Genomic DNA, 15,156 nt, shown 5'->3' with positions numbered 1-15,156 from the left:
CCTTTCTGCACAACTGTCGTGCAATCTGAGACTCCAGTGCCAGCCAGGTCAAGACTTCCCTCTGGGCAGATGAGAATAAGTGTAGCAATAATGTGATGAGGCAAGGATGTAGGTGACGGGTATGTGAGGGTCACTGATGGAGACGTGAAATCTGATGTTGAATGGATTTATAGAAAAAGTCGAGGATCTGTACTATGGACCAAGTATGGCAAATGAGAATAAATCACAAGGATTGAGAGTGATCGCACTGGCCAGGTAAGTGCATCACGCTGGGGAATGATGATGGTTTGTGGTGAACTCTAGCTGCTGTCTTGAAAGTTTGTGGTGAACCTTGAAGTAGCGGGCCGAGAATAATGGGTGGGGGGAGGAGGATCCCAAAACATGTTTTTCCATGTTAATTCCCTTAGAGATTTTAGACATAACTACATCCAGAACTGTTGTACGGAATTACCCCAAGTTTTGCAGACCAGTAGCTGTTGGTCTAGAAAGCGCCCTCTTTGTAAATCGGCGTAGATCCGTTCAGTGGTTTTTGAAATATTAAGGACAATACCAATTTGTATATATAAGGACGCAGACGATCCGCAACCTCTCCAGATCTCATGCTGAGATCTGATTGGCTGCCAACACTTCAAACCAGGAAGTGTTGGCAGCCATCTTGGGCTCAAAAAGCACCTGAACAAATATATTTCAGTTGATGTTGCGTGTAATGCATGGATCCCGCTAATAATTGAAAAAAAAACAAATCACTGGGTGGGCCAGGTCCTGGTGCATTATTAATGCCCTGAGGACTGCCATGTCACTGGGGCTTTTGTGCAAATGATTGCAGGGACGGCCCATGTACAGCCTCCCCTGTTGCCCCAGGGGCCTCCACCTTCCTGTGGCTTATTTATTTTCCAATGCGGGGGGGGGGGGGCTCTCGGACCCTTGGGGACCACCACCTCCCCAGGACCGCATTCCAATAACAAATGGGGGTGTGGGAGTCCTGGCGCCTACACCCCTCCCCCCTTCCCTCCCCCCTTGTGCTGGGGACCAACACCTCCCCGGTGCTAATGCATTTTCATGGAGTGGCCTCTCAGTCTGGGGGCATTAATTTCTAAGAATGCGGAGGGGGCTGTGCGGACTTACCCGGGGACTACCACCTCCCTGGGGCTTTTCTTATATTGAATGTGAGGGCCATGCGGACCCCAGCTCCACCCCCGGGGACCACCACTTTTCCCCCGGGGACCACCAATTCTCCAGGGCAAAATCCAAGAATGAGCGTTCTCCTGCGCTCGTTTAAAGATTAGCTCCAAAGTGGGCCAGGTCTCAGGGGCATGCCTCATGTTAAAAAGTTGGGAGGGGGCGCATGTGCTCCACCCCGAACTCCTCGGGCTCTTTTGAGCCCCTGGGACCACCACCTCCACAGGGCTATATTGAAAAATTTGGAGAAGGGCTATGCGGACCCCCCCTCCACAGGCTCTTGGGAATCCCGGGGGCCACCACCTCTCCAGGGCAAGGTTGTTCCCCCCTCCTTGAGTAGATGCTGCGAGGCGTTGAGGAAGCTCTTCAGGTCCATGGCTTCACGATGCGCCTTGGCTGCTGGGCTGCTTTCTGAGGCCCCGCTCAGAGTGCGAAATGTAAGTGTCAGGACCCGTCAGGAGCCTGGAGAGAAAAGGTGCATACATGTAAACTCGAGCATCGAACACTTTCATTTAGCTGCTGCTGGCGGTTAGTCCCAGGGATCCCCTCTGCACTGCTCTCACTTCAGATGCGTGACACTCAAAGCCCCCTGTGCCTCTGTGAATGGGGGTCAGAGACCTCCCTCGAAATAAGGAGCACGAAGTGAGGTTGCATGGCCCATGGGGGACGGGGGGAGGCAGAGAGAGCATTGGCATTAGTGCCGGATTTGCATACCTGACGTCATTATTATTGTTGGCCTCTTTGTGGTATGCATGGGATATGTTCTGATAGAACTGTCAGGCCTCTCTACCAGCTCTCTATAATAAACGTCTTCAGCCCTGCTTTATGTCTAGTTTATTAGAGGAACACCTTTTATTCCTACCGAATGCTTGTATTTCACTCTGTTGCCGGCAGATCACAGTCCAACGGGTGTTTTCCCCATTTTGCTTATAAATATATTTGAGACGGTGAATCTGCGTTTCCTGCTTCAGTGCAGGCCTCGGCGGCTGGTGACTTGGAGAGGCCAGTAAGGCTGGGGCTCAGGGCCTTGCTGGCCATCCTGCTCACAGCTGGTGCTGAAGTCCTGGTTCTGATGGCGAGGAGAGGCCGAGCGGGCTCTGCTGGGGGCCGTGGTACTGAGGCGGGTTGAGGAGGTCCTCTCTATACAGTGCTCCCCCGTGTTTCCCATCCCTCAGATACTGGCCTGTGCGTCAATGTGAAAGGCCGACTAGGCAGATCAGCTTTCAGAGAGGGGGAGTTCTCTCCAGCGGAGAGCTTGGCAGTCTGAGCTCAGGCACACTCATTCCCATTGAGGCCACAAAACTACCTCACAGAGGGGCAGATGTATCAAGCCTTTTGCGAAACGCAAAGGCCGAAATTCGCAGAATTTCGGCCTTTGCGAGTCGCAAACGGTCTTTTTGCATGTTTTGGCATGCATCAAAAATTCGCAAAATAAGGAATAGCAAAAATTTGCGATTCCTTATTTTGCCATAGCATTTAAGGAATCGTAAATTTTGCGATTCCTCAAATGCTATGTATGTAGCATTTTTAAATTGCGAATTTTGTTTAAGAAATCGCAAATTAACACCAACTTGTAGTTGATGTTAATTTGCGAATTCTTTTAAAAATGCACAATTTGGCATTTTTGAAGGTGCCATGTGACGCACACACATGCCCATAGGGCATGTATGTGCGCCATATGCACACACATGTACATTTCAGGGGTGCAGCAGGGTGTCTTTGAGACACCCCTGCACCCTTGAAAATAATTCTCAAATTGCGATTAGCAAATTGCAAATTCGCAATTTGAGAATTATTTCACAATCATTCCTATGGGCCTCCTGGCCCATAGGAATGCATGGGAAATTATTCCTTATTTGCGAATTCGCAAAATGCGAATTCACAAATAAAGAAGATTAAGGAATCGCTATGCGAATTCGCAAATAAAGAAGATTAAGGAATCGCAAAAAAATAGCGATTTTTTTTTTATATACATTCCATTTTGCAAATTCTAAATAGCGATTCGCTAAAAATCGCTATTTAGGATTCACAAAATGGAATCTTGATACATCTGCCCCAAACTGCTTCGATACACTTGCGGCTCTCTGCACTCTAACTGAAAGAGCCTGAGGCCAGCATGTCTGTCAGATCTCTTGTTGCTGCTGGCAGCGAGTCCAAGGGAGACAAGCGTGGTACACTCAGCCCCTCTCCACTTCTCTCAGTTTAGATGTGTGACACTCGAAGCCCCCTGTGCCTCTGTGAATGGAGTTCAGAGACCACCTTTGGAATAGGGACGCTGCAGTTCGGGGTCCTAGGGGAGGGGAGGCAGAGAGAGCACCGGCGCTGAGTTTGCATACCTGATGCCAATATTACTGTTGGTCTCTTTGTGGTATGCATGTAAGGTCATATGGAGGACTGTCACACCTAGCTAACATGCTCTCTAAAATGAAAATGAACATTTTCTACATGTTTTTTTTTTCTAAACATCAATGTGGCCATGCGCAGCAGAAGTTAAATCAAGGTATGGTAATTAAATATTTTGTTTAAAAAAAATTGAAAGGCTATAGGGAATGTATAGTTAACAAATTAAATTTAAAAAACCTTAGAAATTCATTGAAATAAACCAAAAGTTATAAGAAAGTTATAGTTAGGAAATAATTTTTTTTTTAAAACCTTAGAAACTCACAGAAGAAACCAAAGGTTACAAAGACCTTATACTTAGGCTCAGATTTGACTCCTACAGGACCAGTGAAATTCAGCAGATATAGTTACCTGAGATAGACTTACACCTCCACAATGCGCTGCTTATGACCTCACATATTGCATCACTCATGATCTGGTCAATGACAGCACTGATGACATCACCCACAGAACCACTCACCCACCAACACAACCACTCAGACACACAATCACTCACACACCCACTCATCCATAGACCCACTCACTCACCCATACAGCCACTCACTCACTCGTACATCTACTAACACAGATACCTACTCACCCATACAGCCACTGACAGCCACTCACTCACACAACCACCTACGTACCCATTCATGTATCTCTAAAAGCACTCACGCCCACTCACTCACCTGTAAACCTACTCATACAGACACTGACTGTGCAGTACAGCCACTCGCATACCTACTCACCCATACACCCATTCAAACTGCCACTCACCCATACATCCAGTCACTCACCCATACAGCCTCTCACACAGCCACTCACCCATCCGTTCAGCCACACACACACCTTCTCACCAATACAGACACTCATAGAGGCACTCACCTACCCCTACAACCATTCACACACCCACTTATTCACTGATTCAGCCTCTCACCCACCCATACTGCCTCTCACCCACTCATACAGTCACTCACCCACCCATACAGTCACGCAAACATCAACTCACATAGCCACTCACACATCCATATAGCCACTCAACCACTCGCACACAGGTTTAGTCACACAGCCACTCACATATGTTAGTTGTACGCAAAGTATACTAATTCAATTTTCTAGTAGCTAGTATATATTTTTAAGAATCATAAACTTTTAGAAAACTCAATCACTGGATGATGTCATCAGTGAAGGAAGCTGGCTCTGTATATTGTATACCACTAGGTGGTAATACCGTGTACAGAGACCAATGATTCCCCCCGAAGTGTACAGGCCTCAATGCAAACTCAACGTGTTCTTTTTGTGGTAGTGTGGGCGAGCAGCCATAGGCCTAACACAGAGGAGTGTAAGACATTTGTTATGCACACAGTGTTCAATAAATGACACACAACTCAAACAGGAGATCCACACTAATTTTAGAAAAATAAGCTTTGTTCAAGTTTTATTTTAAGACCAAGATATACGTTCTAAGGTAAGTACATTTTTCAAGACAAAATACTTTTCGCTTTAAACAGTGGAAACTTGAAGCTTTGCTCTAGTTTTATTTGAAGACCAAGATGTTCGTTCTAAGGTAAGTACATTTTCCAAGAAAAAAAACCTTTTTGCTTTAAACAGTGGAAACTTGAAGCTTTGTTCAAGTTTTATTTTAAGACCAAGATATACCTTCTAAGGTAAGTAAATTTTTCAAGAAAAAATACTTTTCGCTTTAAACAGTGGACACTTCGTGCAATTTTCAAGCTTTGCGATGTTAACCTATGAGGAAAACAAAAATGTAGTTTTACAGGTAATTACATTTTTTTTTTTTTTTTTGCAGAGTTTTATATAGCGCGAACTAGACCCGAACCGAATCAGGTATCAGAGCGCTTTACATATCACCAGTGTTACGTTACATGAGGACACACATCCATTTTAGGCACGGGGAGATTAAGTGATTTGCCCAGAATCACAGGAGGTTTTGGCGTCGTTACCGAGACTCGTACCCAGATCCCCAGGTCCGAGGTCGAGCGCCCTAGCCGTTAGGTCAACTCCTCTCTCATTGCGTACAGTGCCAGTGCTTCAGGTGCAGGTGTGGCCTTGGGTGTCGGAAATTCTTATTGGGCCGATTGCGGTAAGGTGGAGTCTTCGGATTGTGGTTGCAGGCATCTTGGTGGAGTCCAGCAGGGGTCAGCCCACTGTGGACTCAGGTTCTGAAGCGCTGGGGAACCTTCACCGGACCGGTGAGCCACATAGACTTGCACCATGGATGTCGGGTGCAGAGTTGGACCTGGAGTTGAGTTTGTGGTTCTGCCTGTCCTCTCGGGGCTTTGGAGGTCACTGTGCCTGCAGGACGAGTCGTCTTTTTGTAGCAGAGGCTACAGGCAGACATGCTGACGGGGTTGGCGCAGAGTCCGTGACTGGTCCTTCTTCTCTCATGCTGGGGCCGCTCTTAGGTGTCGTAGACCTAGTTTCAGGGTCTGGGGGAGCCACCTAAATAATACATTTTGGGGCATTTTAAGGGAGTCACAGGTAGGGACAATGGGTACCTTACCTGGGATGTCTACACTCTCAATTGTGCCACCCTCCTGTGGGGGAGGGGGCATAGTCCTAGCCCTGATTGGAGGAGTCTCCCCATCTTCAAGATGACATGGACTGAAAGATGTGCTTCAACTTGCCTCCCCATCTTAGAGGTGGAGTTGGCAGAGATGGGAACACCCCTATCCTTCCTAGGTTATTCCGTCCGAAGTCCGTTTCTAAACCAGGGGCTGCCATCTGCTGCTAGCAGCAGAGGCTTGGGGTCGCATTGCAAGGGCGGTAGGCCTTGTAAGCGTCCCTCTCGAGTACTGTGCCCATCCTGGGGGAAGAGGTGTGACACCTCCGCCCAGGATGTGCTTTGTTTCTGGATCCAGAGATCGGGTGCTCTCAACCCAGAGGTCAAGAAACAAGTCTGGTGGTGGTAGGCTGTTTAAAGCCAGTCTGTGACCACACCAGGTTTGTTAGGTTTTCTGGGGGCATCTCTGAGGTGCCCTCTGAGTACATGTTTCAATTAAATCCGACACTGGGTTTATTGCGAGGAGTAGTTTGATAAGAAAACCTCCCGAGTCCAGAAAAGCCATCATGGTGCTGGGGAACTCGGTTTGTCAAGTTACCAGCCCATACTCTGTATGGCTTCCCTGGCACTTACAATATCTAAGAATAGACTTGAACATTGTAGGGGCATGTCTGTTCATGCAGATATGCCTACACCTGTGATCTAGTGCCCACTGCCATTGGGCTGTAAGGCCTGCTAGAGGGGTGACTTACCTATACTTTACGCAGTGCTAGTTGGCATGGCACACAGGCAGTGTGCTATGTCGACTTGGTCATTTTGTCTGCACCAGGCCACACATGATGCAGTGGCACTCTGCACGGCCTAGGTGACGGGTCCCTTGGGGACCCTCTTCAGTCCCAATGCCGTAGGTACCCAGGTACCATTTATTAGGGGCTTACAGGGGCATTAAGGGGTAATTGTGGAATTGTTTTAGAGAAGAATCGCTGGCACAGAGGACCTGGTTGGCTGGGAACCAGTCCACATCAAATACCATGTCAAAAGAGGCACTTTCTCACACAAAGGAGTGCCAGCCATCTTGTATGCTGATTTGCTTGAATCTTAATATAGAGGAGTTTGTGTGATCAAAATCACCCAGAAGTGCCTGAAGCAGGTCCTGCTAATTTTTTTTAGTTCATTTATATTTGCATCTTTTTCTGAACGCAAATCAAAGAAATCATAAGCGCATTTTGCAGTAGGCAAACCGATTCAAAGCAACCAATGATCGAGAAAACAAAATAAATACTTGATTGGGTGCCTGCTTCAGCCCTTGGGGGACTGGTGAGTGCGCGTTCCCCCTGCAGGACAGGTGAGTGCCGCTGCACCAGTGCTTGGCTTGGCTTCCCAGCATGCAGAATTGGGATCACAAGGTCTTCACGCGCCGAGCCTATGGCACTTTAAAGCAAGGGTATAGCTCTTGTAGTGACAGCAGGCTGAGCCGCTTAAAAGAAGTTACACCAAGGCTGATGAGCACAGTACTTGGCCGATGGGAGACTGATAAGAGAAGTACATAGAGGAACAACCGGAAATAATATGCTACAGCCAATAGAAATGAATGAAAAGTAAGTGGCAAGCACCCAAACCAAAGAAAAGCGAGGACGAGATGTAAGCACCTTTTTAAAATTTATATTAAATCCAAAAGATTTTACAAGCACAGCGCAAGTGGTGTGCAGGCGAAACCTAAAAAGGAAGGTCTTTGAGTGTTTCCTAAAACGAAATTCCAACTGCTTCTTTGTGCTCCACAAGGAGGGCATTCCATACTTTGGGGGATAAGTAGGAAGAGGAGCGCTCACCACACTTTGCCGCCTTAATCCTGGGGCTGAAAAGCAGCTTTTGGTCAGCAGATCGTAGTGGTCTCCTGTGATTGTAGGGACTCAACAATGGCTGTACCCGCTGCAGACCCTTCATATGCATAGCTCGATGCGCTAATCCACAGGTCTTAAATTGGATTCTCTTGTGCACTGGTAGCGAATGCAGAACTTCTAAGGCTAATGTGAACGTTGTTTTTTTTAAAAAAAGAATCCCTACTGCAATATTATGGATCACTTGAAACCTCTTCACCACAGATTTAAAGACTCCTAAAATACAGAGTTTCCTTAGTCCAAGTGTGAAATCACCAGCCCTTGCATTACAACTTTCCGCGAGGAGCCCAGCAACCAACTTAGTAATTATCTAAGTGTCTGTAATAGTCCAAAGCAACTTGATACAAGTTTCCTAGCCTTGACCTCCATGGAAAGTTTTAGATTGACAACAAACTGGCCTAGACTCTTGACCTCTGAGTTGGGAGGGTGATGCTCACCAAGATTGTCAGGCCAGCAAAATTCCATCCAGTGAGAAGGGTTATTGCCAACAACTATCCCTTGTGTTTTTCTCCGTTTCATTTTAGGCTGCTTGTGGAGATCCAGTCTGTTATGTGTTTTAGACAGGCCTTCAGTTGGTTAGAAGCTTTTCCTATATGCAGGGTATGAGAAATGGTAACCTGTGTGTTGTCTGCATAAGACCCCATCGAAAGACCATGAGCCCACATGATCTTCGCCAGTTGGAGAACATTTAAAGTGGGGCTTAAAGAAGACCCCTGAGGGACCCCACACTTTCAGGGATGGGTCGCAGAAAGCAAGGACTCTTCACACACTAGGAAGCTTCTGTTTTCAAGAAAGGCAGCAAGCCATTTAAGAGCCATCACAGAAATTCCAGCCTCCTTCAACTTTTGAATCCGAACGGGATCGTAGACTGTATCAAAGGCTGCGCCCAGATTCAATACAATCATAGCTGCTGAGCCCCATTGATCCAGAATAGAATGCGTGATTCCATGCCAGCAGGACGGACACTCCCGCTCTCCAAAGAAAAGTTAAAAATGTCTGTCAAAATAGACAGAATTGCATTTCCCCCTTTCCTGAATCTGTCTGGGGAGCTGGGACCTGCGGTGATCCTGATTTGATTGATTTTATCATCTGTTCATTCGCCTCCTTCCTGATTACTGAAGGCCGTCCATTTCTTCTGTAGCTGTACTTTCTACATGGGGATCTTGATGAGGCTGCTGTCTTTTGGCAGAGCATGAAGGATATTATTTACTTTTTCTAAAAATACTCTGCAAACCTATATCAGCGCGCCTCAGTGGGAGGGGGCCGGACTGACTCCTGGCCGGCTCCATGAGACAATTCACCAACTTGAATAGTTGTTTAGGCGAATTTGGTGCATTGTCAATTTTTTTTTAGCTGAAATAGGTGTCTATAGCTTCTCTAATTGCATAGTGTTAGTTTGTCATTGCTTTTTTGTAAATTAACTTGTTAGATTAATCATATTTTTTCCTCCATGTCCTGTACAATTTTTTAGTTTTCTTTTATAGCTCTGATTTGAATCCCCTCAGGTCTGAAACCTCAGAGGGACGAGGTCGTCCAGGGAGTTTAGTTGCGAGCCCTCGAACCTATTATAACTTTTTGTTGCATTCCTTCGTACTTCATACTGTGCCTCTGCCCTCTTGCAGGATTAAATACTGTCTTGTAGTGCTGGCTACTTTTTAATGTTAGTTTGAATTATTGTATATTTGATTGTGCTGTTACTTTGCTCTGCCTTCCTTTTGTTTCTCAACCTACCTTCTGTCGAGTTACACGCCACTCTTGATATATATTATTCCATGCTTGATTCTTCCTTGAAATTTGAGATTCGCTCATTTTCTCCCTATCTGTTTTCAGTTTTTGTTGGCTTGCGTTCAGATTATCATTGTGCAGCCTGGAGGCTTTCCGAGCAGAAACATCCCACTCCATTACAGGTTGTGCAGACTGAGAACATCACCACCTGCATAAATGTCAGGTACATTGTGTAAATTACTGTTTGATTCCAGGATACGGAGGAGCTTATTTACAAGTCCCTTGCGCTGCTGGTGCATCACTTTTAATAAGGGAAAAAGTGACGCACTGGTGGCGCAAAGGGCTTGTTAATAGGCCCCTAAATCTATAGTTGCAGAAGAACCATTTTCCCCTCTCCAAGCCCAATGTACAGTCCTTCATGATGAAATGCAGGTGGCAATGGCAGGTAGTGAAGGAGGTGCCATTGGCAGAGGTTATTGGCGGTGGCCGCCCTTGCCAGGCCTGCCCAGAGTGCGGAACGCCGAGCATGGAGCTGGTGATGGCACTCATCAGTCAGTTGGGTTAGGGCCATTTCCCAGGGAGATGACAGGAATGTGTGGAAGAGTGCACAGGTTAGTGCACGCCACATGGTATGCTGGATCTTGAAGGAGGTGGCAAGGCCTGTTTGCAGAACACAGAGGAAGTGAAGGATCTTCAAGCAGCCATTTGCTCAGGCTGCCCTTTGATTATATTTGACACCCTGCTGCCGCAAGGTTCTGTCATGCTTTGCGCAGGAATTACCACCGGCTGGGCAGGCGTTACCCTTTAGGATGGTACACCCTGTATGTTAAAGTTTGTAACCTATACAGCTACCTCTTAGTAATGAGTGTTACAGATAGCTGATAATGTTGTAATTATCTGCATTAATGTTGACAGCATCGTGATGATGACAGTATTTACAAATGGTCTCATGCCACTAATCTTGAGTATATAACGAGCCTTTCATCATTGTCTCCGTGAAGACGTCCACACAGTCTGGATGGCTTTTTGGAGCATAAGGCAGCCCGGAGGTCTTCCTCTGACACTTGCAGAATATCAAAAGGCTGAAACTCTACCCAACACTCACTTTCTGATGTAGCATTGTTGGAAATACATAGTATTGTCATTGTTTCAGTTATGCTCTCTTTTCTTGTAGCCCACACATCCCCGGGGAGCTGGTGGTCTGCACGGAAGGAGGGTCCATGTACTTGTGGAATGTGGAGCTCGGGTAAGAAGGAAACAACTTGAATTGTGAAATTGTTCCCTCATTGTAACCCCCTAATCTGAAACCTTCTTGATTTATATTTTGACACAACACAAGCACAAATAAAAAAACGCAACAAAGCAGCAATTGCACATTCCTCCAAACGGCGACATCTCTGGAACTCGCCATCTAACTCCAACCAAATCTATTTGGTGTTAGTCCTCATGCCCGCCATATTATATTCAGTCTTGGTGACGTGTCTCTTTGTGTGCCCTCTCTACCACCATCACTCCGCTTTCCGTCTTGCTGGAGCGCTGTTGTAGCTCTCGCAGCCTGTCGCGGAGGATCATATAACCTCTAGTTGAGGCAGCCCCTGTGGGGTCTAGCTCCATGGGTACTCGCCATGGGGTGCGTCGGCCTCACAGTAAAAATCATGTTACACCATGTGCTCCTTCTGTTTTCAGGGCAGTTAAGATGATTGTGGATGAAAGACTTCTGAGCATATGCTACTCACGCCAATGGATCTCAGGCAGAGATGTCCTGTCCTGTGCAGATGGTCCGGGCCCTCCCCTGGGTCCCCTCAGATCTAAAGCACCTTTGCCTTGTTGTGGGTGGGAATGAAGTCAACCCTCATCAGTCTCCAGGCTGTAGTCTCCCTTCATTGTGTCACCAAGGTCTTCTTAGTGTCACTGATTCTCAACCACCTGAGTGCCTTGTCCAGTCCCAGTCAACTGTGTAAATTCAGACCACTCCACTGTGCCCTCTGAATTCATGCTGTTTAAAGTAAATAACACGTTAAAAAAAGTGTTTCTCTTGTTATGCTTGTAGTTACTCTCACAACATCTCTTCTTTTTCTTTGCAGCCTGGATCGAGTGCGTCGGGACACAGATAATCTTTTCTTTAATGATCATTCCAAGTGGCGTTGGAGTGATTTCACTGCCCACCCTCGCATTATGACATACGTGGACAGGACCGGTCTGGAGATGACCGATGTCAGAGTAAGTGTGCCAGGAACTCCCATGTCGTGATGCAAAGTACAGCTACATTTTCTCTATGCCGTAGAGCTGCCTTTGAAGAAATTATTTATTTGACATTAATGCCCGTGTACTGTTTGTTAGGTCGCGCCTAGACAGCGCATGCGCTGTCAAGATTACTTGTAGTAGGGAAAAAGGATTTGAAATGGACTCATGTCCCGCCTGCTGCCTTCCCATTGGTTCAATCCATCGTCGCTCTTGTCTGTGTTACTGTCCTTCACAAAAACTTGTTTGCCAATAGGTAATCCTTCCTTTATGTCCCTCCTTTTCGTTTCTGTTTCGGCCGGATGCAGCACCGCCTAAGTACTATATTGTTACGCCTTAGGTGTTGAAGTCTTCATCTGAGGACTTCTTTTCTTGTTTATTTAATGGCGCTCTGCCAAAGTGAGCCTTCCTTTTCCCCAGCAAGGCAGTGCTCATCAGACTCCCACCGATTTCTTCACACACGTTTCCTCTCTCTGTGCATGAGGCTAATTGTGGTCATCACGCCCCTCCGCCACCCCTGTATGAAGCTGCCTGAGTCCGCTGGACGATGCGCAGCCTACAACAAAAAACTAAATGTGTGTCCAGTTTTTGATTTTTTTATGCTGTGCATCGCACTTTACAGATAAATTATCGAGCTTGGGCTTCTTTTGGGGCTTTTTCAGTAGTCTCTGGCGGTCTTTGCCAGAACACACTGGCTGACCTCTGGGATGCTGCTCTCTTCAGGAAGCTTGGCCATCTCCCAGGAACAGTGGAGCCCGTCGCCATCTTGAAATGATCCCTTCCATTTGGTAATTAAATGTCCTCTTTATATGTCCATCCCTGTTTCCCTTCGGTTGCTTCACACACTTGGGGCACAGTTGAAAAACTTCACGGCCACCCGTTCTGGTTAGTAGCTGCTTGTATTTCAGCCTCTCACCCCTGTGTGCCGGTATGTGCTCCCTCTCCAACCACGCCAGTAGTGCTCAGAGTGTGCTGCAGCTTTGGAGTTACTCTCATCCTAGTATGAACCGGCAGCACCAGGGTCTGAACTCCATGCAGCCTCAGGGCCCCTTTAACTGCACCCCCTGCCGCCTCGTCGCTGCCGCTTCCTCACAGTGCTCCACGGACTCACCCAGCCTCAGTGACCCTTTAACTGCACCCCGTGCCGCCTCGTCGCTGCCGCTTCCTCACAGTGCTCCACGGACTCACCCAGCCTCAGTGACCCTTTAACTGCACCCCGTGCCGCCTCGTCGCTGCCGCTTCCTCACAGTGCTCCACGGACTCACCCAGCCTCAGTGACCCTTTAACTGCACCCCCTGCCGCCTCGTCGCTGCCGCTTCCTCACAGTGCTCCACGGACTCACCCAGCCTCAGTGACCCTTTAACTGCACCCCCTGCCGCCTCGTCGCTGCCGCTTCCTCACAGTGCTCCACGGACTCACCCAGCCTCAGTGACCCTTTAACTGCACCCCCTGCCGCCTCGTCGCTGCCGCTTCCTCACAGTGCTGCACGGACTCACCCAGCCTCAGTGACCCTTTAACTGCACCCCCTGCCGCCTCGTCGCTGCCGCTTCCTCACAGTGCTCCACGGACTCACCCAGCCTCAGTGACCCTTTAACTGCACCCCCTGCCGCCTCCTCGCTGCCGCCTCCTCACAGTGCTCCACGGACTCACCCAGCCTCAGTGACCCTTTAACTGCACCCCCTGCCGCCTCGTCGCTGCCGCTTCCTCACAGTGCTCCACGGACTCACCCAGCCTCAGTGACCCTTTAACTGCACCCCCTGCCGCCTCGTCGCTGCCGCTTCCTCACAGTGCTGCACGGACTCACCCAGCCTCAGTGACCCTTTAACTGCACCCCCTGCCGCCTCGTCGCTGCCGCTTCCTCACAGTGCTCCACGGACTCACCCAGCCTCAGTGACCCTTTAACTGCACCCCCTGCCGCCTCCTCGCTGCCGCCTCCTCACAGTGCTCCACGGACTCACCCAGCCTCAGTGACCCTTTAACTGCACCCCCTGCCGCCTCGTCGCTGCCGCTTCCTCACAGTGCTCCACGGACTCACCCAGCCTCAGTGACCCTTTAACTGCACCCGCTGCCGCCTCGTCGCTGCCGCTTCCTCACAGTGCTCCACGGACTCACCCAGCCTCAGTGACCCTTTAACTGCACCCCGTGCCGCCTCGTCGCTGCCGCTTCCTCACAGTGCTCCACGGACTCACCCAGCCTCAGTGACCCTTTAACTGCACCCCCTGCCGCCTCGTCGCTGCCGCTTCCTCACAGTGCTCCACGGACTCACCCAGCCTCAGTGACCCTTTAACTGCACCCCCTGCCGCCTCGTCGCTGCCGCCTCCTCACAGTGCTCCACGGACTCACCCAGCCTCAGTGACCCTTTAACTGCACCCCGTGCCGCCTCGTCGCTGCCGCTTCCTCACAGTGCTCCACGGACTCACCCAGCCTCAGTGACCCTTTAACTGCACCCCGTGCCGCCTCGTCGCTGCCGCTTCCTCACAGTGCTCCACGGACTCACCCAGCCTCAGTGACCCTTTAACTGCACCCCCTGCCGCCTCGTCGCTGCCGCTTCCTCACAGTGCTCCACGGACTCACCCAGCCTCAGTGACCCTTTAACTGCACCCCCTGCCGCCTCGTCGCTGCCGCTTCCTCACAGTGCTCCACGGACTCACCCAGCCTCAGTGACCCTTTAACTGCACCCCCTGCCGCCTCGTCGCTGCCGCTTCCTCACAGTGCTCCACGGACTCACCCAGCCTCAGTGACCCTTTAACTGCACCCCCTGCCGCCTCGTCGCTGCCGCTTCCTCACAGTGCTCCACGGACTCACCCAGCCTCAGTGATCCTTTAACTGCACCCCCTGCCGCCTCGTCGCTGCCGCCTCCTCACAGTGCTCCACGGACTCACCCAGCCTCAGTGACCCTTTAACTGCACCCCGTGCCGCCTCGTCGCTGCCGCTTCCTCACAGTGCTCCACGGACTCACCCAGCCTCAGTGACCCTTTAACTGCACCCCCTGCCGCCTCGTCGCTGCCGCTTCCTCACAGTGCTCCACGGACTCACCCAGCCTCAGTGACCCTTTAACTGCACCCCCTGCCGCCTCGTCGCTGCCGCTTCCTCACAGTGCTCCACGGACTCACCCAGCCTCAGTGACCCTTTAACTGCACCCCCTGCCGCCTCGTCGCTGCCGCTTCCTCACAGTGCTCCACGGACTCACCCAGCCTCAGTGACCCTTTA

The 15,156-nt window shown here is 49.4% G+C and overlaps 1 protein-coding gene across 4 annotated transcripts in view; it reads left to right on the top strand.

Annotated features, from left to right (window-relative positions):
* TAF1C (TATA-box binding protein associated factor, RNA polymerase I subunit C) overlaps positions 1-15,156 on the top strand; it is a 228,810-nt gene that overhangs the window by 160,458 nt on the left and 53,196 nt on the right. For all 4 annotated transcript variants that reach the window (XM_078674452.1, XM_078674449.1, XM_078674450.1 and 1 more), the window contains exons 9-11: positions 9,811-9,928; positions 10,880-10,951; positions 11,790-11,925. In XM_078674452.1, coding sequence (XP_078530578.1) covers positions 9,811-9,928; positions 10,880-10,951; positions 11,790-11,925 — 326 coding nt within the window. The remainder of the gene's footprint in view (positions 1-9,810; positions 9,929-10,879; positions 10,952-11,789; positions 11,926-15,156) is intronic.

This window comes from Lissotriton helveticus, chromosome 2_1 (genome assembly GCF_964261635.1).
Source record: "Lissotriton helveticus chromosome 2_1, aLisHel1.1, whole genome shotgun sequence".
Classification (NCBI taxonomy): domain Eukaryota; kingdom Metazoa; phylum Chordata; class Amphibia; order Caudata; family Salamandridae; genus Lissotriton; species Lissotriton helveticus.
Note: the sequence above shows the minus strand (reverse complement) of the source record. Positions and strands in the feature narration are given on the sequence as shown.